The sequence below is a fragment of the Phaethon lepturus genome, unplaced genomic scaffold, assembly GCF_000687285.1.
Source record: "Phaethon lepturus isolate BGI_N335 unplaced genomic scaffold, ASM68728v1 scaffold6688, whole genome shotgun sequence".
NCBI lineage: Eukaryota > Metazoa > Chordata > Aves > Phaethontiformes > Phaethontidae > Phaethon > Phaethon lepturus.
The window spans coordinates 438-27277 of record NW_010555442.1 but is presented as its reverse complement, the minus strand read 5'-3'; the positions used below and the strand labels follow the sequence as shown (position 1 = coordinate 27277).

Below are 26840 nucleotides of genomic sequence, written 5' to 3'. Positions count from 1 at the left end.
GGTTGCGGCCCACCTCACCCAGCTCTATGGACAAGCAGCTCCTCAAAGATGCACGGTGAAGAAGACAAAGATTACTCCGTATCGCTCAGCTGGGAAATGAGGTTGCATATTGTTTCTGGTTCTAAGCTGAGTTTTTGGGTAGCATGAAGTATAAAATGGACAGTCCAGAAAACTGCTACACTTTCCATCCCCAGAGCAGGTCTGGCATAGTAGGCATAAAGCAAAGACACTCCAATCATACAACAGCAAGAGCAAAACATTCCCTAGAACATTCCCTAGATGTCCACTCCATTGCAGCTCCTCCTGGTGAGGCTACACCACAGCACACACTTGCATAAAAAGCAAATTTTGAGTCACTACCTTATTTCACAAAAGACACTGAGAAGCTATTAGACATCAACTTGTGCCTCACACCAACCTAGGCTGTATCTGAACCAGTGACCCAGAGGTGAAAGGCCCATGCCCCATTATCAAACTCCAGAGACATGCGATCCCCTCAGAACAGTAGGTTCCTGATAGGCATTTTCAAAAGGGCACAAGCAATTATGAGAGCTTCACAAATCACTTGACAATACGCCCATTATACAACCCATTTTCAGCAAATAGCAGCCTTTACACTAGAAATAAATAGAAAAGAGCAGTAGATGGGTGCTAGATGGAAGAACATTAATTCTCCATCACATTTCATCCCTAATGGACTGAAGTACAAATGTAAGTATGGGCATCACCTACTTTAACTGCCATAATTTGCCCACTTGGTTTGTGGACCATTTTGTTGACAGAACCATAAGCGCCTCGTCCAATTTCTCCAAGGTCTTTCAAGTCCTCTGCTGTAAAATCCCAATGTTGTTCAGGGGAAATCTTCAATTTTCCTGATGATTCAATGCTGTGTGTTCTCAGTCTCTCTCTGTCAAAAATATTGGGAAGCAATTTTTCCACATTTTAAATAGTCTGTAAATTTCTCTTTTCAGCACTTGATCAAACATTAGAAGAGAGGGGTTCAAAAAGGCTACAGCAACAATCTGACTCCACGAAGGATTTTGGTTGGGGTGGGGGGTGCAGGGGTGAGGGAAAATGTTACATCAAAAATGACATACACTTGCCCACAGCTTCAATTAAGGATAAGTTTCTCCAGCTGTGGCATAAAATTCAATGTGTCTCATATAGTAGAGTCATTCTAATCACCAATTTACACAATTCTTTCTACTTTGCACGAAATACATAAGGCTTCAAGCAGGACCTGGTAACATGCAAAACCAAGAGTCTGAAGAGCACTCCCCAGCCCCCTCTTCCCAAAGGTTCTGCTGCTCTACATCACCACACTCCCAGCACCTGCCTCCCTTCTTGCTGGGTTTCTATGCAACACAGGCAAGATCTTCTGTGTGAATCAAGGGGACCTTAGAAAGAGTTTGCTCTTAATGGAAAACTGCAATTAATTAAAAAAAAAAAAGTAATTTAGTTTATTTAAAAACAAATAAAGAGCAAGTAATTCAGATTTATAAAAAACAAGACAAGTTCTTTGTGACATATAAAAACAAAACCTGACTGTTCAAGCGTGTCTTCATAAAACACCTAAATTAACGTTCTTGGGCAAACATTGCTCCTACGGAAGCCACCGGGATTTGTCCAGGTAAGAAGCAGAACAATGCCCAAAATTTGTAGGACAGAAGAGTTGAATGGTTGTTTTAAGGCGCCCCCAGTTACTTGTTTAAATGCAGCAATGCTACCACTGAATTAGTAGGAAATGCACATGTATTTTCAACATTTTTCATCTTAAAATGTCATGCAAATTTTCAGTTTTTCATTAGCATTAACAGCATTAAAGAGAGTTCCCACTGCAGGGCACACCGATCTCATGCAGATATTAAAGCAAACAGGTACTTCTGACCACCTTGTGCGCAAGGGAGATTCTGTCAAACTCATCCCTTGGACTCTGATCACTTCTCTTGGGCATTTGATCAAGCCACCAACTTATTGGGCCAGACCCTGGACAAGTGAGCACAACATATATGAAGTATTCAACCAAACACATAAAGCTGATGGAGTTTATCAGCCAGAGGAACAAACACCTTATGGCTGATTCCACACTGATAAATGCAACCATTTGTCAACCAGCAGCTGCAAGTGCTACACAGCTGGATGTCATGGTGGACCCAACCATGACCTCCACCAGGTTTTAGTTGGAACTCGGGTTTGGTGAGGTCCAAAGGTCAATTGACTGAAGCAGCTACAGTTCAAATGGCCTCATCTGCTGCACTTCAGCTCCTCTGCGACACATCGGTTTAGCACTTCCCGGGCTTTGAGCAAGCTGCATGTCCTAAACCCTTGACCCGTTCAATGAAAGCCTTGTTGAACAGCTCCTCTCATCACTTCGGTGCTGTTCCTGCCCTGGTCTTTCCTCCTCTCTCACCTGCCTAGTTTGATATTTTCAATTTGCCACTCCCTACAGTGTCCCTCCACTGCCCTTAGGGATAATTCGGGAATGATAGTGCTACAACACAGCACAGATGTGACGGACACAGTAGGCCATGGAGCAGAGGTGGCACCCCTTCCTTAGTGCTATTTACGTATCTTTGAGTTTCTGTGCATAACAAAACACTGCATTGAGTGGGTTTCTCCATGGAATTTGCTTACTAAAAAGCAAGGAATGAAAATAAGGTAGTAAAATGACCAAAAAAAAGAAAAACAAACAGGAAAGAAGAGGAAAGAAAGAAAAGAAAAAAAAAAAAAAGAAACACGTCCTCCAGACTTGCCAGCTGTCTTGCAGGCAGCTTATGTTGGAAGCTGCATGAATCAGTTACTGTCTAGCTGCTCGACCATCCTATTTTGTCAGCACCATAAAAATAGTTCTTCTTTTGATGGAAGATGGTAGATGAGAAGCATCATGCCGAGGAGGCACTGGCAAGGAGGCACTGGCAAACGGGCGTTTCCTGCCTACTTCCTGCCAGCTGGCAGGCAGGAAGAAGCATGACCATTGAGAGATAAATTTTCTTCAAAAAGGCAGGGGAAAAAAAAGCAGCGAGGTCACCAGGAGAGTGAAATGTGAGATTTGATTTTCTGAGCAAACCCTTCCCATCTCCTGTTTCAAAACAACATTTCATATTGAAGTTCTCAGGGTTAAAAAATTTAAATGTTGACATGGTTTATTCAAATAGAGCAATTAAACCCATCTCCACTCTTCCCTCTGTCTGTTTTTCTGCCCAGGAAACCTTGCTCCTCTTACCCTACTTCAGAAGAGAAAGCAAATCTGAATTCCTGATCTCCTTGTTACACAAGAAGGTTGTTCCTCCCCAGCTGTAGTGTGAAAGCAGATCTGTGCCACTGTTCCCCCAGCTGCGGGATGGCTGGTTCGAGCAGCCAGGAAGAGGTAAGCTTGGGAACACCCGCTCCGCGGGTCTGCAGCGGGTGCCCTCTGCGGCTGTACGCTGGTGCGGAGCAGCAGAGCTCCAGGGGTTTGGATTGAGACGTACCATCGCCGTCGACCCACAAAACCTCACGTGCTGGAGCTTGGCTTAATTTCCATTATGTATTTATGATGCCATCTGCCTTGTACTGTAATCACAGTTCCTGCTTTTTTCAAATACCCAGGGAAATGGTCAAATAACCAAATGACAAGTTTGACAGTGACAGGCACTTTAACTAAATGAGCCAAATCTATATTAACGTCACATGTAAACAATGCAGTTTTCCTTTAAGCAGCATAGCCTATCTTAAGAGTCAGTAACTGGAACACAATGGTTACTTTTAGCATCAAAAGCTATACTTCGTATCGGGAATTTTTCAGTGTAAATTAAAAATCACAATGGATTTCCATGCCAGGAAAGCAGCTCAAAAAATGCAAATCTAAAACACAGGCTCTCTGCATTGATATAAAATGAGAATTTTCTGGTGTAAAACTGGGTGAGGCAACAAGAACAACTAAATCATCAATGCAGTACCTCTATCACTAGATTTGCACTGCTGCAGATATATGAGGACACGAACCCACAGGGTGGACATGCCTCCAAAATACAAAAAAGCCTGCACAAGCCCTGCACTACATCCTAGTGCACTGAATACTACAACAGCTTGCTTCAGAAAACTAACGGGTAACCATACGGAACAGCGTCTAGTCACAGTGAAAAGTCATTAATGCCCAGTCCCTGTTTCTGCCACCAATCTGATCTCAGTCCCTGTGTTTAGTGCTCGTTAGAATGTGCACAGATGTGATCAGACATATGCCTCCACTTACCATTTCGTTTTACACTGTGCAATCCAAATCTCTCTTAGGCTGTGAGTGTTGGGCAAAATTTGGCATATATTCTCCAAACTATCAGGATGTGCAGGACGGACTTGTGGGGCTTAATGTACGATTTTAAAAATAAAATAAATAGCTAAAGAGGGCTAGATACTCCTCAAAGAGTTAAAAATAGATGCACCTCAGGGACTACAGCTCCTGATGACTTGTCCAGCACTTGAGCTTCCAACTCCCCATGCTTTTGAAAAGTTTTAAAAGAAAAAGAAAAAAAAAGGAGGTCGTTGCAATGATTGCACTTGAAAGGCACCAATGTATTGGTCTTACTGCAGATGGTTACTATGCTCGTCACAGCAGTTATTCCAGGGATTAGGAGCACCAAGCAAGACAACAACTCCTCCAAACAGTTGCCCTTTGTCAGAAATGAAAACGTTTGTGGGTCCAGCTTGGCAGGAGGCAGGCGGACGGACGGCGCCAGGCACCAGAGCCGGGCCAAGGACAGGGTCACACGCGTTCGGGATGGGAGGTTGCTCATTGCAAGCTTGGCGAGCTAGACCCACACAGGAAGGTGTGCCATGGCCAGAGGCCCACAAAACCTCCTGGGGAGAACACAGAGGCACTGGGAAGCTCTAGGACAGGCTGTGTTAGTTCCCCAAGCCCTGCTGTTAGCACCGAACTGCAGGGATGCCAAAACTTTTTAAAACAAGCATTTCCTTGGAATGAAAAAGGAGGACTATGGGGAGAAGCAGAGAAAAGTTGGTGGATTTTTTTAAGCAAAATTGAAAGTTATCAGACATGACGCAAGGCCAGAAAGACACTGTAGGCAGCTCCCTATCTCCTCTTGTTTTACTTCATTAAGAACTCTGCAGGACTCACAGAAGCCCGAAAGTTGAGGTATCCAACATTACAGTTGACATGAATAAAAGAAATCTGCAGAGTCAAAAAGATCCAAGGCAAACCAGCTGTGCTTCGCAAGCCTGCCTAGTCCTGGATTCTCCTAGGAAGTCTCTCACTAAAGCTCCTATTTACACTACCGTTAATGAGAATATATTCTACTTCTCCACTAGTATGGTAAAATGCTGCTCAACACAATGAGATTTTAGAAATGGATGTGTGGTCAATCAACCAAAGGAATGCTAAAACATAAACCCTAACAATAAAGTTTCCATGTAAACCACAGGGTTTTAATAACACTGTGCACTGTTCATAACTTCAGGCTAAAAACACAGCTCATGACTTTGGCTAACACGTTTCTATCAAGTCTTTCAAATAGCCTAGAGAGGTTGTAATGCTTCTATCTCAATGCCTGTGTCACTTATAAAACAGTTGTCAGACCCCACAGGCTAATGCTAATAAAATTGCAACCCTAGTTTAAATTTCACTGAAGAAAATCTCCAAAAGAAATGTTCCATTTTTTTTTTCTAGAGGGCTGAAAATGTTGGTGCTCTCACAAATCTTTTGGATTCTCACGAGAAGAAATTTCTGCTTCCAGTAAGCTGATGGGCAACAGTGTCATTTCAAGAAGGGCAAAACTGAATTGGTTTTGCTTTGACCCATGGAAGTTGTCCTGAGGCTTAGTTATATTTAGTAACAGATTCCTAACCATGAAGAAGAGATACCGAAAATGTGTCAAAGGAAGGAAATGGTATAGTTTTTTATCTCTTACCTACTTACACTAAAAGTGAAAGCACACTTGCTCCCTTTCTTCCATGACCAAGTGGCAGAAATCGTCCCTAGCATTGCTCTGGCTTTCTATGCTCCTCCAAGTCTTTAAAATAAAGATATTAAAGTGTGGAAGATTGCACAGCCCCTTCCACAGCCTCAAGTCTCGGTCCAGCACACGCTCAAGGCTGCGAAGAGTCTCCCTGACTTCAATGGGGTTTGGCCAAGGCTTTTAAAATGTCAATATTTTGTATTAAGCTCCCCAGTAAACTACTGAGTTACAGTGGATTTTGATTAACCCCGCCCTTGACATGGAGGAAACCTCTCAATTCATCGTGGTGAAGTCTGTACTGAATTTAACTGAGCACATTAATCTCAAACTCATTTTGATTTGGACTTGAGCCAGACTACAGCACATTCACTGAACCCACCAAGGCTGCATATTCAAAGCTTACACTGGATTCAAGCATTTCAGAATAATACCAGAAAAACCTGAGCTAATTAATCTAAACAACCCTTCTGAGAATGCTGACTCTTCTACTGAAACACTGTGTCTCAGGAGCCATGGTCAGCTATCCGAAAAAGAACAAGAAACAAAGACATGAACACACCCATAAGAATCAACAGAAGAACCCAAATATAGAAATAGTTTGTAAAATGATACTGAGAAAAGCAGTATCATTATCATCACATAAAACCACTCAGTGGAATGACACTATTTCTGAGACAAATTCCATTACTTTAATAGATGCCATTTTTGCAGGTATGGAAAATATTTGACAATGGCTAACAGACAGTTAAGCTTACTGTAGCCTGCTGGAAAGTTTCTGGATGAGGTCCGCTTCTCTCCTTTTGAAACTGAATGGGACAATGTGAGTACTACCCAGGGTTGCTTGTGTATCACTTCAGCCAGGAAAAGTTGTGAAAATGACAGGAAAACATGGTGCTGTTATCACATGACACAACAACATATAACACAATACTCAGCTAGTCACCTACCCATGGAGTGCTTAGCATAAGAAATTAGTAAGCTATATAGTTTTCTTCCAAATTTCACCTAAGCAACCTCCCCTCATTGGGGAACATCCGATGATTTGAACTGTATTTTAACATATTAAATCATAAGCAGTTGGTTTTCTTACAGCAATGGCAAGTATTATCTCCAATTATATTATTACTATGATTAGAAACATGAATAATTGCATTCAACTTACTAACCAAATATCTGTATGTTAGTGACATGCTGTTTCCTTGAGGACATTGACCATCACTGCTCTGTTTTTCTTGTGGTCTCTAAACCTCAGAAGTTACTAAAAAAAAAAATTTTTTTTTTTTTTTTTTTTAAATCTAGCTTCCATCCCAAATCCACAAATCTAGGACTGGTGGTCTCTCCCAGGTGGGTTTTTCATTCATCTTAACCCCTCTTAATGAATAAGTTTGCATGACCTGAACAACTATGTCCTTTCTTATTACTTTCAGAGACACACAACTGACAGATGAACGAAGGTTAATCAGCACTCTGTATTATAAGACTTCCCTAAGAGCAAAAATCAAGTTCTGGATCTCCGAGTCCCTCAAGCTGTCCAGCTTTGGAAATCTCCTTTCCTGATACAGAGACCTGTTATCTCAGAACGGTTCGTGTAGTTCGGGCAAGATGGGCTCCTGCTAAGCACTTTGGGAAGGGCACATGGAAAACAAGCACTCAAGTACTTGTACAAAAGACCAATGCAGCTATCTACAAAAGGCCAGCAATGCAAACTTACAGTTTTGCTCAGCTCCTTGATGGAAACACTTGAGAGAGGTAGATAATGAGCACTGTTATTTCTACTACATGAAACATTTCTGTTTCAACTACTCCAATAAGCATTTTTTTATAATTTAAACTTCCGTATGTCATAAAATTTCAACCGTAGTCTGCGAAAGTTAAAAGCTCTCCAATTCATCTTTCGGGATTTCTTTTCTATTTGGGATTAAAAACAAACAACTTTGGGCTGCACCACAAGTCTTAACCTGAAATTCAGAGCCAGAAGTGTACCTGGCAGTATTTTTCTTTCTGTGGCAGACGAGGACAGAAAGGAGACAAAGAAATCGCCTAACTGTGAGACAGGGATTGCTTTTTCAGAGAGATGCATATATTAAATGTAGGGACCAAAAGAGAGCTCATAACAAGATTAAGTAGACCAAATGTGAATTGTATTTTGGAAGTGCCCCTCCTCTAAGACACAAGACTCCTACAGGCCAGTGAAAGCAACTGCCTGTTGAAGGTCCCCATGCTCCACGGTCTAGCAGTATGATGAGATTTTAAAATGTTGCCCTCCTCTGAGATGGCTGTGTGGGCCACAGTTTTCTCCACTGACTCTCAGAAGTGGAGAGGTAATTTTCTGTAAGCTCTGTAAAGATGCTTACAGAAAATTAAGGTTGCTCTAAGAAGTTCGGCCAATAGTTCCAGAGAATCACCTTTCCCATCTTTCACCGATATGCAATACCCACCCTAGAACATCAGAGACACAAAACAAACCTGTCTGGATTATAGAGAAGCCCCCACACTCCTCACAGAGGACAACCACCTTTACGCTGCTATAGCAAGAGGCATTTGAAACAGTCACTTTCAACTGATCCACACTTGTCTCTGCAAAGGCATCAGCCGGGCATGAAGGATCAATTGCTCATCCAGATTTACTGCAAGCATATTTCACAAAGGAGGGAATTAAGACAGGCCTAAAGGGAAGACCATTTAGGGTTGCCATAATCCACTACAGACTGGCTTGACCATTTGCTCTCTCTTTTCTGGAGCTTCCCAGAACGGAGGGACTTTCATGATGGGAGGTAAGAACATCCACCTGAATCTCAAAGATTATGTCTGTAGTTTTCACCAACACAATATACCATGAACCCAGTTAATCTAAGTCCTTTTCAGAAGTCAGTTCCTCAAACAAGCAGAAGGGCAAAACCAATTCAGCCCTGCAGGCCAACCCCCACCTCCATCATGTCCATCCAATCCACCACAGTTTCCTTTCCATGAACTCTTTGTACATCAGCTCTTTTTCCTGGGTGCACCCTGTTCATTCAGTCCAGATGTCCTCCATGGTACACGCTGAAAGTCACTCATTTATTCAAGGGACAAAAGCAGAAATTGCTGACTATGACTTGCGGGGTTGAAGGAGTCTCCGAATCTGCACTCTCCTCTATTCTTCATTTCTTGATGTGTACAGAAGAGAAAAGCGATGATTGATTCCTTCAGTTTGAGCCAACAAAGCAGAAGAGTCAGCTCACTTCTCCGTAGCCAGCGAAAATGCAAGATATTTTACTATGAAGTGGTAATTAATGTCTGAAGATATAAAGGATGTACTCTTGCACTGAAGAAACACAGTGTGATCTTGAATACACAGAACAACAATGGGCAAAGTTTATTCCTACAGCTAGCAACGCTAGTTTTTTATTGGGGTTTCCTGGAGGAATGGGGTTTGCAAGATCCACATCTGGAAACATAAGGTTCAAGTCCAACTTAAATCACAGATATGAATAGTGTAGTCCATATATAAAATCCTTTCTGACACTTCTGTATCGCACAATCTGTGACTGGCCATCTCAGATTAACTGGAGTCCAACAGTGACAGCCACTTAGGGTCAGAAACCAGATACACCATCTGTACAATACAGCACAGACCACTCCCATACACAGGCACTAAGCTCAGATCAATGTGTGAGCAATGTCCTACTTTGTTACTTGTAAATAATTATTGAACAACATTTATCCAAAAAATGGGTAGAGATGAAACCTCTGTGTGTGCACATATATAGATACATAGTCAGAGACATTACATATACTTATCTGTTTCATGCCATTTTCCTCTCCCAACACCAGCAGGTTTTGCATATTAACCTAGAGGTTACTGTATTTCCCCAAGAAGGAGGGAACATAGGGATACAGGCTCTCTTCAGAGTCCGTGTTCCAGGAGACCAGACCCTAAGACATATAGCATGGAACATCTATTGTCCCTGTTGACCTTGGATCGATCTCAAGCTCAGAAAGCCAGATTCATGGGTCTAGAAGAAAAGCAGCTAAAAAAGAAGGCCAAGAGGACAGTCCAGCCTCTGAGATGTTACATAAAGACAAGCATTTCCTGCTCCCTGAATATATTTTAACTGAAATCAGTACCATCTGATGTGTTTTCAGAGCATGCCTTACAAACAGGTGAGTTCAGATATGGGGGATGCTCAATTTCCCCTCTGATCTTAGGCAGGACAGCAGCTGTGCACAGCTCAACAGATCCTAGGGCACCTCAGGACACAGATAACACACACGTGCCGTAAGATATTTTTAATTGAAAAGCTCAAGTCCCAAAGACAGCTCACTGCTGGAGGGAGGAAGGGAGAAATTACAGCAACTACCAGCTCCCATTCTGGATCTCACCTATACTTCTTAATCATAAGAAGTTACTGTTGAACGTAGATTACCAGACAATTTGAAGGCTCAGAGATGGCAACACATCACACTTTGTTTATATATGAAATCGGAGTTTTAGAAGGGGTTACAGAATTTACCACATAAAATGGTAAAGCACAGACACACAGGTCTTAAAATACTCAGAAAAATACACCAACAGATTCAAATGTTACTGACAAGTCCAACATGAATGGAGCTGTGGTCTCCCATTGTCTCTCTAACCCTTCAGGAAGATTACGGTATTTTGGTGTCTCAAATGCTTTTAAAAGTCACCAAGATTTACAACCAGTTTGCATATAAGCATGCACACTGCTGTCCTTGCTAGGGGATGCAGCACCTATAAACAAAGGAAAAGAAAAAAGGAGAGAAAATCGTGCTTCTGTTATTACAGCATTATGAAGGGAATAGAAGAACTGATACAGACTCTGAAACTACTTGACCTACTTCCACTTCTCTTAAATAAACGTTGCAGCAGTTACATCTTCATATGAATTATGCAGCTATGCCAGGACCAGATGTGTCCCTCCCAATGTGTGAAGACGCCTGCGACTCAGGAATCCGCAGGGTCTACTGAACACTAATGCGACAGCTCTGCTCCTGCCAGACCCAGCGCCGCTTCTGAACCTCGGGACACAAGCAGCAGAATTAAATAAAACCAAAATTCTTAAACCAAACCAAACCCTCCATACGTCTGAAACCTTGAACTGCTTCCAAACAAAGGCGGCACCACCCCCATCTCAAACACAGCCAGGACACTGCCATTCCAAACGCTGTGGGAAGATTTCCAACTCTCCAATGGTCAGGACAACAGACATTTCTCAAACCATCTTCCCCATTAGATGATGCAAATTATTACTGAAGTGTTGACCACATGCCCAAGTTTATAAACCACGGCTTTTTAAACTAAGCTGACTAAACAAGAAACATGGTCACTCCTTGGCTCTTCTCCAGGCTCTGGAGCATGACAGGTACCTCCAAAGCAGAGGCTTGGTCCTGAGCAGGCTGCAAGCCCCTGGCTTTTGCCATGACCATGGATGGAGTCAAGGACGATGACTCCCAACTTATGTGTCTCAGAGAACGATCTGGCCAGTCACAGGTCACCCATGGACCCATGGTACTATACAAAGGGTAGGCAGCACGACTCACTAAAAGGCAGGCACCAGAAGGAAAGTCAACAGGATACTTCTGTCCAAGGGAGACATTTCCCAGCTTTGCTCCTCTGTACAGCATCTGCGTGGACCAACATGCAGCTGCACTGATGCAGGTTTGATGGCGAATGAATTCGGGTTCAGTTTGAAAATGAACATTTCCACCTCATTGTTCTGCCTGTTAGTTTCCCAATTTCCATCGAACCAGAATGCTTCACCTCCCTCCACTCACCGTTCAACTCAGGAGAAAAAACATGGTAGTCAACTCAAAACTGCTACCCTTCAGAGACTCTCCTCAGACACCACCTCAGTGTCCCCGGAGTAGGAAAACCACAGACAGCATCACAAAAACCACCTTCACAGGCACCACAGCATGGCAGCCCTGCCCCCACCCCTTCCCAGCTTCCCCTGCCCAACGTGCCAGTGAAAACAGGCCCGAGGTGGCAGCATGACCATCAGACATCACGCTCTGAATTAGGAAGTGCTGCAAATTCATGCCTCGTTGTGGCTCAGACATCCGTGTGCCAGCTGCCAGCGCCTGCGAGTGGCCGAGGACCGCCATGTCCGCACGGGGGGCCGCGGCGCAGGGGGTGCCCAGGTGGCTCTGAGCAGGCACAGAATTCTCCAGCCTGCCCCGCTGCCACCACGGGCTCTCCCTCCACTCCCACCTCCCAGGTTGCTGTCCCCACTGGGCAGGACATGCCAGGTCTTGGTGCTCTGGGAGGTAACTGCCACTATCTCCATCTCCTTACAGGCTCTGACCTGTCGCTCCTCCCCACTGCGGAAGGGATGGGCCTCCCCTCGCGCACCAGGAAGGGGACCCATTTTGCACCGAACAGAACACCAAGAGGGTCATGGCTGCAGGGTCAAAATGCTGCTCCCAGATAAGCAACTCCAACCATGGCTGTGTGCGTGCAAGAGCCAGGACAGGAGCCCCTAACTGTGCCATCAGTGGGACACGTAACACACGGCTAACCTATGGACCACAGGAGATCCCTGTCAAATTTCCTATCCTGTTCACAAGCTTCTGGACTACCTCTTCCAAATTACAGCATGCCTCAGCTTCCCATCTGCAAAATGGGGGACAGAGAGTTTTATGCAACTGTTTAGGTTTGCAAAGCTACATCACTCAGCATGTGTGAAGCACTCAAAACCCACAGGAGCCAGATTAGCATACAACATGGGGCTCTATTTGATTTAGACACCCAAATGTGGGTGATTAGGTTTCCAGAAGTTCTGAGGAGCCCAGGTCCCAACAGTGTCACAGGAAGCTAGATGCTCAGCACCTTTGAAAAAATCAATGTCAATTAGCTTAAGGGAGATACACGAGCTCCAAATTTTGGTTCCGGACATGGAAGGCCTAAATTCAGAAGCAGAGTGCTGAGACATCAAAATCTTTGCAGAAAAAAAACAGTCCTACTAGGGCACTGATGCTACAAGGGACATGGAATTTTCTGGAGAAATTTATTTTGGAAGCAGCTGACACTAAAACGCTCTTCTGCAGAGCAGGATTAGTACCTTAGAGAAATACCAAAGCTTAGAAGAAAAAAAAGACCTTAATGGCATGTTCAGTCAAAATCTCACACTAACTTTGGTAGCACCTTCTCTGAAGAGGCGATCTACTTGAAGTCTGAGATATGGAGCATGGGTGTTTTATGAGCCATATCACCTGTTTGTCTTTTAGGCCACAGAGATCACTGGCCAAATGAACTTGTAAACTTCTGGAAAAAACAGGAAGGTGAAATACAAGACCAAAATCATCAATTTGTCAAGAAAGCTCCTGAAAAAAAAAATTTTTTAAGAAATATTGCTATAGCACTTAAACTATGGTGATGTTTGTATTAAAAATGAAAGCCTGTTTTCCACAGACTCAAACATTTACATGTATTTGCTGAGGCTTTAGAGGTATCCATTTTACTTGCACTTCCTTGAAAATACAAGCAAGTTTCCCAGTGATTACAGATACAGCAACTTTCAGGAAATGATGCAGAACAGTCACAGAAAAAAAAATTAAAATTCTTAACTGGTACCTTTTATTTACACTGCAACCTATGTCTAAGGCTTCCAGGCATCACACCCTGCAATGGGAAGGTATACGGCAGAAAGGCATCAGAAATCAGGAACAATAAAGATGAGAAATGACTGTGATAGAAATGGGGAACAGACAGAGAAATATTTACAGGAAAATTCACACAAGTAATTGTGACCATGCCAATTAAGGATATTCCATTTTGGTTTTTAATATTTTTTAGACAAATGGCAGTAACTCTCACAGGTTATTTCCTGATGAACTCAGCCAGCTGTAGCTGTATAGAGAGAGCTCTGCAGCTCTACAGCAGAGAGCTGAAAGAGAGCCTGAAACCACGTGCCAGAAAAGTTTGGAGAAATATAAGAAGAGATTAAAAGAGAAGTAGACACTTGAGACTTTGGGACGGCCAGAAAAATACTTTCCAGGAATAATGACAGTCCCTGAACTATACAGAAAAAAAGGCAGCAGAGTCTGATGTGCAACTGGACCTCCATTTGCTTTTGAGTAATCCAATCCCAAAGGTCTATTAAACAAACATCTGCCAACACACTCTTTTGGCATCTACCTGGAAAGCGTGTGACTCTCCCAAGTGTCACAAGGAGAAGAAGGTTCCACATAGGGCACCTCTGGAAACTTAAGTCACAATGAATCCATGAAGACATCCACATGCTAAGGAGTCAAACAGGCCACCAGACAGTTCAGAAGCTGGGTTTATGAGCATTAAAGGAGGTCATTTAATTTTGTCACCTTTCCAGATGAGACTTCAATGCTCTGGTGTTCAAGTTCCAGAGATGTGGCACCTCTGACAGTCAAGAAACTTCCCAGCTTGTTCCCAGACAATATACTGAAGCAGCAACATGCTGTGAACCAGATGCCAAACAAAATTATTTGTGCATACTCATTTCTTAGCAGGTGGATCTAAATTCTGCAGTCTGAAATCAAGATCAAGGCATCGCTGCACCAGAAGAATACGATGCTTTCCAGAAAACAAAAAAACTCATCTACAGCCAACTGAACAACTTGGTTTAACGGCTGCCAGTGATGGCCAGCACAACACAGATAGTTGCAGGCAAACCTGCCATGCACAGCCATACAGTCACATCTCACCGCATCATCCCTGTGTTAGTGTTATTTGAACCTCCTTTCAGAAAAGGCCATGATTGGCAAATAGCTCTGTAGAGCTTACACACAGATAACTGAATAATCTAATTTTGTTTGTGGCCTAAATCCTATTTGGACTCAGAGGAGATGAGGTAAAAGGGGGATGCTTTTCAGTCAGTTGGAAATAGCAATTCAAAAACAATGGGTCAGAAGTTGAAGAGCTCACCCTAACCATTGCTGGTGTGGTCAAGCCTCTGCAATGTCTGCTGCAGGGGAAACAAAGTTAGCATTTGTTGACTTGGTCTAAGTCAGAAATACAGCCTGAACTAATGAGAACTGTGGTCTCAACTGACAGTTCTCCATAGCCTCCACTGTTACCCAGCCTGCAGAGCATGGCAATCACACACAGCCTTCCTGACTTTGACCAGGCACAACGTGGAGCATGCGCTTCTCTGGACTGGGGCATCCACTGTTAGAAAAACACATCTTCTCTAGATTGTATCCTTTCAAGTAAGAATTGTACTCCCCAACTACTCTCTGTAATTAAGGATCTATTCTGCATTTACCCTGTATATGTCACATGTAAAGTTATGTGTATCACTGTGCTAGATACCCTATAGACAGGCTAGGTAGCATGCCATAACTAGACAAAATCTCTCTCTGCACTTACAAAGTAGATTTGGTGGTAGCAGCCACAGCTGAACTGAACGAGACGCACATCTGCCATAGCTCCATCTGTCACATGCAGTCATAGAACAAGAACGGTCCTTCCTTCCAAACCCCTGCCTCACTCCTTGCTGCTCAACACGTCATCCTGGGGCTCTGCCCAACCTGCCCCACAGGAGCTGTGCAGGAAGCCATTCACAGTGCCTTTTAGTTACAAAAAGGGTGTCCCAGCCCTCAACATCACCAGGAGGGGAGATTTTAGGGAGCCATAGCCCAAATTCCAGCAACAAGAAGTACCTCCAGTTTCTAATCTCATTCAAAGAGATTAGAGGAGTCAGTCTCCTATTTAAAGATCACTTCAAAGCCCCCTGATTTTAACACATGTTCTAATTCAGAAAATATTTAGGGCAAAACCCTAGCAGCACTGGAGATGTAAGGGCTTTTGCCACTGACTCCAGCCTGAGCAGTTGTAGCTGCTGCTCTGCTAGTCTCCTCCTCGCTTGGTTTCCTGGTCATCCATGACAAAGATGACCTCCTTCAAGACAACCCAAAACAGCTGGCAGTGGAGGTACTGGGAAGGGGGAAGAAGGGAGGTGTCCTGGGCAGGGGCTCTGAGTGCCATGGACTGGGCAGGGATGGGGCAGGAGCAGCAGGGCCACTGCCACTCAGCCACTGCGGTCCTCACCAGCTCTCAGCTCCAAGGCCATCACAGAGATGGCACAGCAAAGCTCAGAGGTCCCAACCACTCATCAGCTCCTCCTGTTCTCACATGTGGTCTTGCATTCCTACGTGTTGTTCTGTATCCTGCCCTGGCACCCACTTCCTGCACTCCCTGCGCACCCATGGCAGTACATTCTGGAGGGATGCAGCCACAACCCGAGACTCAAACCGTAAGACATGGCTCAAGAACACCACAGATGGGAAAGGAAAGACAAGGAGGGGGAAGAAAAAAGATTTGGGAATCCATGTCCCAACCTTCTATATTCAGTAGTGTTTAATCTATGCTCCATAATAGTATTCCAGGGTAATAGTATTAATTAATAGTATTCCAGGGCACAGCCTATAGATTAACAAAAATCTCTACCCATGAGAGCAGTGAAGCTCTGGGAACAGCCTCCAGGCAGGAGCACAGCTGGCGTGATGCTCGCCAGGCGACGGAGAGTATTCTGTGCCACAGGATGCAAGGCAACTGGAAAGCAGTGGTCAGATTCTTAATAATGCCTTATTTTGCAATTAGGATTCTATGAAATCGTTCCTCCAGATAACACACCATTAAAACCAACGAACTAGCATGAATGGAGTCAGAAATCACACACAGATGATCTGAGTAACCTCCCTGTGGAGTCCCCTCCAGCCCACAGCTGCATTACATCTGCTCACAGGGGCTAAACTCGACCACTGGCTTACAGCGATTCCCAAAAAGGGTTTCCTCCACAGTGCCCAACTTCTTTCCCAAGACTCCTGAGATTTCTCAGACCAAGGCAAAAATCCTAAAAAGAAAGCCAAACTCATACCTTGATGGAGTTACATGAGGTCCGTACCCATTTTACTGGGGTATGGAGCCTCAGCACTGGGGAGGACCATGGCTACACCCAATATCCTGAAATTTCCAAGGCCATCTCTGGCATAGTGTGCCTCCCCTCCTCAGCAGCATTGTCTTTGCTCCAGTGATGCAGTTTATGCAGAAGTTTCCTCCCTAACACACACATGGAGATGAGGAGCCCCATTTGCTCCTTTGCTTTCTGTCTACATAGTAAGAAACCACAGTTTTACCTGAACATCCACCAATCCAGCCTGATCACTTCCCCGACCAAACCCTGTTAATCAAGCAAAATACAGCTAATAGGCAATTTATATTTCATGGCAGCTGCAGGTCACTGCTGGCTGCCTCCTCTCACACCCCACCCAGAGCTCGGCGCAGGCAATGCACATTTGATGACAGGACCCTCTGCCCTCCTGGAGGCAGGAGCAATGGGACACCTCCGGATTGGTGGATCCAAGTCACAGAAACCCAAATTTCCTGTGAGAAATTGACCTCTCTGTATCTTCAGATCCACCCATCTGGACCAACAGGGTCTGCACAGGGAAATCCCCAGCAGCACTGAGCCAGCGCCAAGGCCACTCTGCTCCATCAGGCTGGGGAAGAGAAGCAAGTCAGTGAACCGAAACACACCTTACATTGGGATCACATCTGGACCAGGAGGTCTGGAATAGCCAATTCAAATCTGAAGTCTAGAAAGGTTTCTAGACAACAGAGGAAAAAACATTCCAGCCTCTCTGGGAAGCAGGCAGGAGATGCAGATAAGTCACTGTGATGCACCAGCTGCAAGACAAACACTTGAGAGCAGCGTGCAACCAGGAGATGTGAATGTTGCTTTTGAGGAACAGCGTCCACTATGGACAACACAAAGGATGTGAGGATGAATCATCTGTATCTAAGCTTAGTCTGCCTCAACACAATGAAAGCAATCCAACCAACAGCATCCACCTCTTTCAAATAGAAATGGCTATTATAGCTTGTAGCCTCCCAAGAAAGCTTTAGCACAGACATCACCATCATTTTCGACACCTGAACAACTATCATATCCAACCCAAAACACTTCCAAGCCCTCAGAACCAATTACACCATTAACCACCCCAGGATCCAACCCCTGCCAACAACTGCAACTCCCACAGAGACAGAGCAGCACCTTCTTAATGTAAAATGTTGACAGTCACTTGCACAAACACAAAACTTAAGGTATCACCAACTAACAACAGAAGCTCTTCTATGACAGGAGCCACTGTGACTTCCAGTGAATCAAAGACAGAAATCTGTGAGATAAACACAGAAAAATCAAATCCCTGTAGATGGCTGATGGTGGAAACTCACTAGCTGAGACTAAGTCCTTTATTTAATGGACATGGGGAGGTTTGAGAGAGGAAAGAGTCCCAGATGGCTTTCTACAGAAAATTGTTACAAAGGTTTGATGATGTTGAGGGAGAGACAAAAAGTGAATATACAAATGCTAGCTCTACAACCAGTGAGAATACTGTATTTCAGAGAAGAGAAGAGAAGAGGACTTGCTGGAAAGGTCACTTGGGATGGTAAGAATATTCATCTAAAGTACTCTATAAAATTTCTGTAAATTACCATTGTAATTGTAATTACCATTGATAACTCCTCAGAAACATGTTTGTAACTCGATAAAGGTTTGCTTGAAAATCCCCGGCATAAAGAAGGTACCAGAAATAGGAACAGACTCCAGAGGGTGTATCCTGGGGAAGCAGAGGCACTGAGCTCAAGGAGAGAGGCAGCAACATGCAGAGCCAAGCAGAAGCAGCCTATAATCAGGGACACCCTGGAGAGTCTGTGCAGCAGGGGAAGCTACAGGTGCAGTTTCTGAGACTTGCCACTGACAAAACTCTTGAGACCTGCTGGGGAGCTTAGAGAGGAAAAATTTGGGACACCTTTGCATGCTAGCTGCATTCTGCAACATGTACAGGCTGTGGGTGCGTCACCCATCCATCTAGATTGGTGGATCTGAGGATACAAAGCTAGTATCTTCTCTGACGATGTACTACTGTTACTTACTAGCGTTAGGAATAGCTCTGTGCCACGCTGGCATACAAACCTTGGACAGGGATTATCATGTAGCTAGCTGTCTAGAAAACTCAGTGAGACTAATCACTGTGTAATTCCCTGACAACTCCATGTTGGTTGAATGACAATCCTCAAAATTTTGTTTATTTTAGTGCTGAAAAAAAAAACCAAACTATCACAGTTATGTCTTTCACACGTAACACCGAAACAAGAACTTCTCTCTAGCAAAAAGTAATAAAGAGACGGGAAAATGACAGTCAATAGGTCTGGAACTTCATTTTAGGCAGCTACAATTTATCCCAATCAATTCTGGAACGCAGTAGCTCCAGTCTGAATCAGGAAGATCCCAAATGTAACCTTTTTTTAATTCTGGGCAGTGGAAGGAATCAAAACAATTCTTCTACAGTGACTCAAACTGACAGATTTGGGCAACCTACAAATAACTGAAGTAATCAAACTGCATTTAAAATAACACTGTGTGTTGGCTAAATAATTTCAAAGTTGTTCCACTAGTTGTGCCTTTGATTTTATACTCACATGTGTGGATTTTGGAAAGGAACTCCAGAAGTGTTTAGAGTAAATCTTGCTGTGGACTTGAAAGGTGGATTTGCAAAATTTAACTTCAGCGCTTTGCGTTTACCTGGGAGACAACGAACATAAAGTAAACTTTTTGTCAGCAACAAAATATTAAGAGCATCTGGAAATAAACAGGAAAAGATAAACATATTGTAAGAGAAGGAAAACGCATTTCACAACAACATTAGCAAATCACAGCTTGTGTTAGGGACACAGGAATGGGAGAAACAGTCAGCTCTCACCCCAAGGTCCTCCCCCATCTCATTCCAAGTCAGTCACCAAAGCGAGGTGACCAAAGCACCTTCTGTGACAGCTGGAGCACCAGCACCAGTTGCCAGGGCTACCAGCAGCCATGGGGCACCTCCACACCAGGGCCCTGAGCATCCTCCCTGCACAACCACTCCTTTAAACAGATCCGTGCTGGCAGGCTCAACCTCAGCCACAGTGGCAAAGGGGCCCAACCTGCTCGGCACAGCCTGGGCATGCCACCAGACCCAGGGTGGATGGCACTGGCGAGGGCAAAGGGCACCTTGCGATGCTTTTTGTGTAACACCCCAACCATAGAAGGGCTGACAGGCTTCCTGACCCTCCTCAGCCTAACAGCAAATGAAGATAACCAGGCTTGAGCGAGGATGAGATCTGCCATACATTCCTTCTGCCAAGTGGGTCGCCAAGCAGAGAGCAAAGTTCAGCCCATCGGAGGGGTGACCAGGAGAGAGAAAGCTTTGTTCTGCAGCCAACTGAGGAAGCTTGGGAAAAAAGAAAATAAATAGGGTGGGAGGGGTCCTGGTCACTGCTCCAGCCACTGGCTATGTATTTTTCATTGCAGTTGAGATGACCTGCACGATGAGCAACGATGAGCAGAATCAGGGACTATGGAGGGAGATGTCCCTTCCCAGCCCTCACTCTGGGTCACAGAAGACCCTGTCTTGTTCCCATTCGGGCACAGGAATCCTGTGCTCCTCTCCACCAAAACACGCCGAGATGAGGGCCTCTTCCACCCCACCTTCCCAGGAGCCTGCGACTGACACCACCACCACCACCACCCCCCCGCCCAGGCTTCCCACTGCCTGGGCCATGTCTTAAGGACTCACTGCTGCTCATCCCAGGAGGCACCAGCCACCCAAGTTGGCAGACACCTGGATTCCTCCAACACCCTTCCTTTTCGTGCACCCTAGAGCAGGTGTCGTATTCCCAACCATCTCACAGCCCTCCTGGGAAAAGCCAGAGAGCACCATCCTGCTCTGCAGCATTCTTCTACCCAAAACACCTCTTTGTGCAAGGTAACTCCAGGACCAAAGAGAAGAGGAAAAAACCAGTTACAGGTCAAAGCACTTTCCAGCAATTTCAGGGCATGAAATATTACATGGACAGCAACATACATCTAAAACAAGCTTGATAAACCCAACAAACCTCAAAATTAAGGATGCTCTCAAAAGAAATATGGACACGCTGCAGGCTGGAAGATGTGGGAAAGCTTTTGGCCAGCAAACACCCATCCACACCCAGCTGAGGTTCCTCAATGCCTGCCACCCCAGATGAGCTCAGCTGGATGCTGAGTGACAGGTTCAGGAACATCTGGGTTAAGTTCTGCCTTGGGGTCTCGCTGCAGGAGGCGGGTGCCAGGGCTGGCGTTACCCAACCAACAGCACATGGAGCTCCACAGCACATGGAGCTCCACAGCACAGCTCCAACCACTCCCTGCTTGTGATTTCCACTTAGAGATGACCACCTATTCCCTCCAGTGTACCTTTCACTTTTAAATTGCTGGTACATAATTTCAGTTTTGATTCTGCTGCAATACAATAATCTGGAAATATCTGCATACACGTTGCATTTTCTAAAAACAAGAAACTTGTACAAAATCCAACAGCGTGAAAACTTTTCAAAGCTTTGAAAAGCAAAAGCTTTGCATTAAAAGCAAAATCAAAAGCTTTGCATTAACCACCTAAAATAAACAAGACATACTGTTTTTTGGTGACAATTCATGATCAAATTTCCATACAGTCCCAGTCAGTGATACTGGGCCTTTCATCACTACTAATGGTGAAGAAGAGGAAAAGCAAGGATGCCCAGCCTGGGTACAACTGGTTGGGGTGAGGACTGCCACAGCACAGAGCTCAATGGGTCTGTCTTGGGTATGTTACCCAAAAAGAGGTGGCACAGCAGTGCTGCAGCCTAGACCCTACAAGGAGACAAAAAATAAAATATTTGTTTTTAAAAATCCTGAGCATGCTGCAACAAGGTAAGCAATGAATGGCTTGATGCTTTCAAGAGTAAAAGTATAGATCTGTTCATCAGAATATGGAAAAACGCCACTGCTGGTGCTGAAAGCTGGTCTGATTTGGGGCACTTTCCCTTTCGCAGCATCCTCTTTTTTCGTCTTGCCTTGTGGGGAAAAAAAAATAAAGAAATAACATAGTTTAGCAAATGAAAGAATGCCCAAACTATCTATTAACTGTCTTTTTTGACAAAATACTTCCCAGCACGAGGTTCCGCCTTTGAACAATGTTAGCATTTTCAAAACTTTGTTTAATCTTTTTCCTATAAAGACAACTTTTTCCACGTTTGTTATACATCATTTGTTCTCCTGAAAAGCATCTAATTGGAGCCGTAGGGTCCCTCCCCAAGCTCAGCAGAATGGTCTGATATCTCTAAATCCTGACTGACCTCCACCCCTGCCCTTCACTGTGACTGTCCAGTGCTCTGTACCAGGGGGAAAATCTTATTTATGTTACTTACGTGCATGCAAAAAATTAGTCACTTTTTGCAACATGACACAATGGAGTGCATTTATACACATAACACCATCATGAGGCGAAGCAAGCCCCCTCTCCTGATCAGACTTTGTTACTCCAAAATCTTCCGGAGTAGGCAGTGCAATGGGAAGCCTACAAAGACAGTGAGAGGCAGGCACTGACACAGGAACAACATGGTGTTCCAAAGAGTGCCAGGTGACAGTAACATCTCATTCTCATTTAAATACTTGTCCATCCCCACACACACCACATCCTGACGTTCATTCCCTCTTCCGTGAACCATGGCACCCTGCTGCTGAGCAAGTACTGGTGCTACAAACTACGCAGGGGAGGAAGAATCGGCTGTTGGGTAGGTAACGGAAGAGTTTCTAAGCTCAGGACATATGCACAGTGAACTGCAGAATAATCACTTAAAAGAAGCCAAAGAGCTCAATTTAACCTTATACATGACCCAAAAACAAAGGAGGAGTTGAACAAAACCAAAAAGGCAAAACCAAAATGAGAGTCTATCACTTTCTGCAGAACTTCGCACGCCTCCACATCTTTGACGTCAATCACCCACAATGTTCTGAAAGATCAGACTTTTGCAAGACCAACAGAATCATAGAATCACAAAACAGTTTGGGTTGGAAGGGACCTTAAAAGGTCATCTAGTCCAACGCCCCTGCCCTGGACAGGGACATCTTTCACTAGATCAGGTTGCTCAAAGCCCCTTCCAACTTGACTTTGAACACTGCCATGATGGGGCATCCACAGCTTTCCTAGGAAACCTGTTCCAGTGTCTTAACCACCCCCATCGTAAAAACCTATTCAAAGCTAACACTAACAGTATTGTTAGCCAACAGAGACGCAGAGCAATCTGTGTCTCACGTCTGTCTCTTGAGAAGTCCTGCAAGGCTCCTCTGAAGCGTATGGCTGCGGGCAGTTTTGCCACCACAGAGGAACCACAGGTTTCCTGGCAGGACCCTCTGTGAGGGCACAACCTGTCACATAGTCACCAACACGACACCGTCACCTGACCAACCTCCGAGACCTCTTCTGACTGCATCCCTGATGGCATCTCCCTTCTTACATGTAGAAAGCCAGTCTGAGTTCACAACTGCCAAGTATCTGGGGGATGCTGACACTTACCAGCCGCGTGCATATGCCCGAAACCTCCCCTGGCTCATCCGCTCTCCCCAGGTCTGGACAGGCATGGGTGGTGGTGCTGGGCAGGTACCTGCAGATAAGTCGTACAGCCCCTCGCTCACTTGTCCTCTTACAGCAGCACAAACTCTGCTCTTGGACAGGGTCCAGAGATTTACAGCATTCATCATTCTTCTAGTTTTCTTTTATTCACATGCCTGAAGCCATACCCCGCTTTCAATGGCAGTAATACAGTGTCACAAGGTTTTTCCCTTTCTAACAACGTTTACACAACTTAGAAGATTGTTTGACTTTGAAGTGGCCCAACAGTGCAAATGACACAATTAACTACAAACTATGGGAAAATCTCCTCTTCTCAAGACCTGTTCCTATCCTTACTACTTGCAAACTTTGTAACACCAAGTTTCCTCCTGTTTTCACACCGTGACAGAACATTTATCACTGCCAAACATCAGTCTATCTCAGTAGGTTTCTAAGAATAATTTCAATGATGTCAATGACCATCTAGAGCTGGATTTTCTACAAATTCAACATGTCAACGAAAAGACAGAGAAAATCAGGAAGAAGGGATGTCAGGAGGCCAGACTGGTTGGGTCCGTTTGGAGAGTTGAATGTTTGGCGCTATCTTCTTCAGAGAAAACTGCAGAATATCAGATCTGATCTCTCCCAAGATACTTCAAAGCAAAGTTAGTGTCAACTCTCACCTGAGATGGAAAAAAAACCCAACACCACAAATCTCTCTGCTCTTCCAACAGCTCTCACTTTCCAAATTGTTAGATCTCGTCTGCTAACAAAATGCTTGCTTTGATGTAGAGACAGCAGAGGAACGTTTACCCATGTTCAGAGTTGCAGCCCCACAGCTGCTGACGTCCTGAACGCACCCAGGACTCACAGCTCATTATCTCTATTGCTGCTAGCACAACGCTGCCTTCCCATAGACCATTCCAGCCTACAATCTTTCCATCATATTTCCTTCCTTTCCAGTCTTGCTCATGGATGTACTCCAACATCAGCATGACTAATTTGGGAGTAAAGTAGGTTTCCAGCCTTGCCCTCAAGACAAACCATTTTTCAAGAAAAAACTAGTCAAATTTTGAAACGAAACATGACGAACTTCAGCATACAGCTCAGTTCATTTGGAGGAGTCTGAATGAAAGAAGAGGCCTGGAGTCTGAATTACTAGTTTTTAAGAACTGTAACTACAGAAACTCTCTTTCAAGGGTACAAGCATTTTCAGTATGTCTGTCTGTTACTGACATTTACTGCCTTTCAACGAAACCTTCAATTTAATATAATCCAAGAGTCAGTGTTCAAATCTGAGATGACGATTTTGCACTGCAGGAATATGCTAAGTATGCTCATTTTTAGAAGTCACCTCAGGAGAAAATATTTATCCATAATTCACCTACAGCCCCAAGTGTTCTTCCACTTAGGGAGCACAAAAACACACAAAGCCCAGATCAGCCAGGACTCTGGAAGGGTTACTGGCCATTACCTTCACGAAACCCTTACACAGTAAGACATTTGTGCTAAACAAAATGTTAGCAAGACATCTCGGTGATGTAAGGCTGGGAGGTGGCTCACAGTTGCACCAGAGAACATGCACCTCTGCAACTCTGCAATATATGATTTATGCTACAACCGACAGCACTTGCAACAGCTTCTATAAATATCACCACTATGAAGCCTGGCTAAAGTAGGTCTGGCTTCGTGTGCAGGAAATTGCAATCAGATTAAGATTAGTTCCCTCAGACTGGAAACTCCCAGCAGTAAAGACCTGAGAATGAAGCCTCTGAAATTTCCAAAATCCACCATTAACCTTTAGTATTTATTATGCCTGATACTACCTGCATGGAAATACCATTTGTATGAACCACCATAAACAGAGCTAAAACTACTTGAGTCTTCAGAGCAGATCAGCTGTGGCAAAAAGCTTAAATCGGTGCCTGGGCAAGCGTTGCGTGCTGCATATAACAGCACATGTCCACACACGCGCAGCGCAGTGCACAAGCCGTGCTCGCGTCAGGCTGTGATGGGCAGCTCTCTGCAGAGAGGCGAGCGTACCACCAGTGTTAGACAGCAGCCTTCCTCCCACGCTGGAGTTCAGGCAATTTCTCGCTGGACAGCATTACTGAACACATCGCTCATAGTTGCAGTCAAACACTAAGCCTGGCGGAACATCAACGGCGAGAACCTGGAGGGTCCACTTGTCCCAGGCACCTTCAGCTGGCCAGTGGGTGGGAAGTGCCACCAGACCAGACCTCTGTGGAAATGGGGCTGCTCTCAATGTGACGTTTTGTGTCAGTCCACAAATCCTGCAAGATGTTCACACTACCCATGTTTGAGGCAGCTGCAGCATAACCCTGCAGAGACTGTACTGGAGCAGCTGTCAGAAGAAAACGGTGCCACTACTCTGGGAAATTCATTGCAAGGCACCTGGAGCCCTTCCTGATTTAAAACAATAATAAATTATGCAAAGGGCCATGTCAGGTACTTTTTCATTATGGAACAACACAGCAAGAATTATAAAATACAGTATAGGGAGTAGGACTGGGGAGGGATTCAGTTGATTTATTTTTTTTCCCCCACCTTTTTAATTGCAGGAGCCTCTACTTTGATTAAAAGCAAGGAAAATAAATCTGCCCTTGAGGCCTTTCCTTAAGGCCAATGTAAAGGATGTAGTTTCTTTTGATAAAGCAAAAAGTAAGTTTCCATCACCCCTCTAGCTACCTTATGCCAGAAAAATGGCAGTGTCAATCACAGCCTGCATCCCACCAGCTCTGATAAACACCTCAGACCCAGCCATCAAGAGCTCTACAGCCACGGAACACGAAGAGGAGCAAGAAAAAGAGGACTGAAGGGTTTTTTTCCACTTTAAGGCACAATTATTCTCAGGGGAGCAATCAATTCTCTCCACCTTTGTGTTAGTATATTGTGTTTTTTAATTGTGAAGACAAAGAAGACCACAAGTGGATCCCACCGAAAGCAAGAAACAGCACTGGGATTTAGGAATCGCTGCCGTTGTGTCCACAGGGAAGGATGAGGAAAGCCCTCGGCCACCAAGCCAGGAGGCGTCTCCTGACAGAAGAGTTCTAGATTTCCTAAGCGCTGATACCTCTCTAACTGAAAAGAGGTCCACTGATGTCTCAGGTGGGATTAGTAGAGCAAATCTGGACTCATATAAGCAAAACGTTGCCCAAGATGCCAACAGAAAGGAGAGAAGTTGCCAAGCCATTCTTCATGATATTTGAAAGTCCTGGCAGTCAGGTGAAGTCCCTGCAGACTGGAAAAAGGGAAACATTGCACCCATTTTTAAAAAAGAGTCAAAAGGAGGACCCTGGGAATTACCGACCCATCAGCCTCACCTCTGTGCTGGGAAGATCATGGAACAGATCCTCCTAGGAGCTGTGCTAGGGCACATGGAGGACAGGGAGGTGATTGGAGGTAGCCAGCATGGCTTCACCAAGGGCAAGTCCTGCCTGACCAACC

At 44.6% G+C, this 26840-nt stretch overlaps 1 protein-coding gene across 1 annotated transcript in view; it reads right to left on the bottom strand.

The window, feature by feature from the left end:
- Nucleotides 1-19567, bottom strand: part of LOC104624711 (dual specificity mitogen-activated protein kinase kinase 4-like) — a gene marked incomplete at both ends in the record, with an annotated part of 43685 nt that extends 24118 nt beyond the window's left edge. The window contains 3 exon segments of the mRNA XM_010292150.1: nucleotides 733-907; nucleotides 19408-19526; nucleotides 19529-19567. Coding sequence (XP_010290452.1) covers nucleotides 733-907; nucleotides 19408-19526; nucleotides 19529-19567 — 333 coding nt within the window.
- Nucleotides 19568-26840: the final 7273 nt, after the last annotated feature.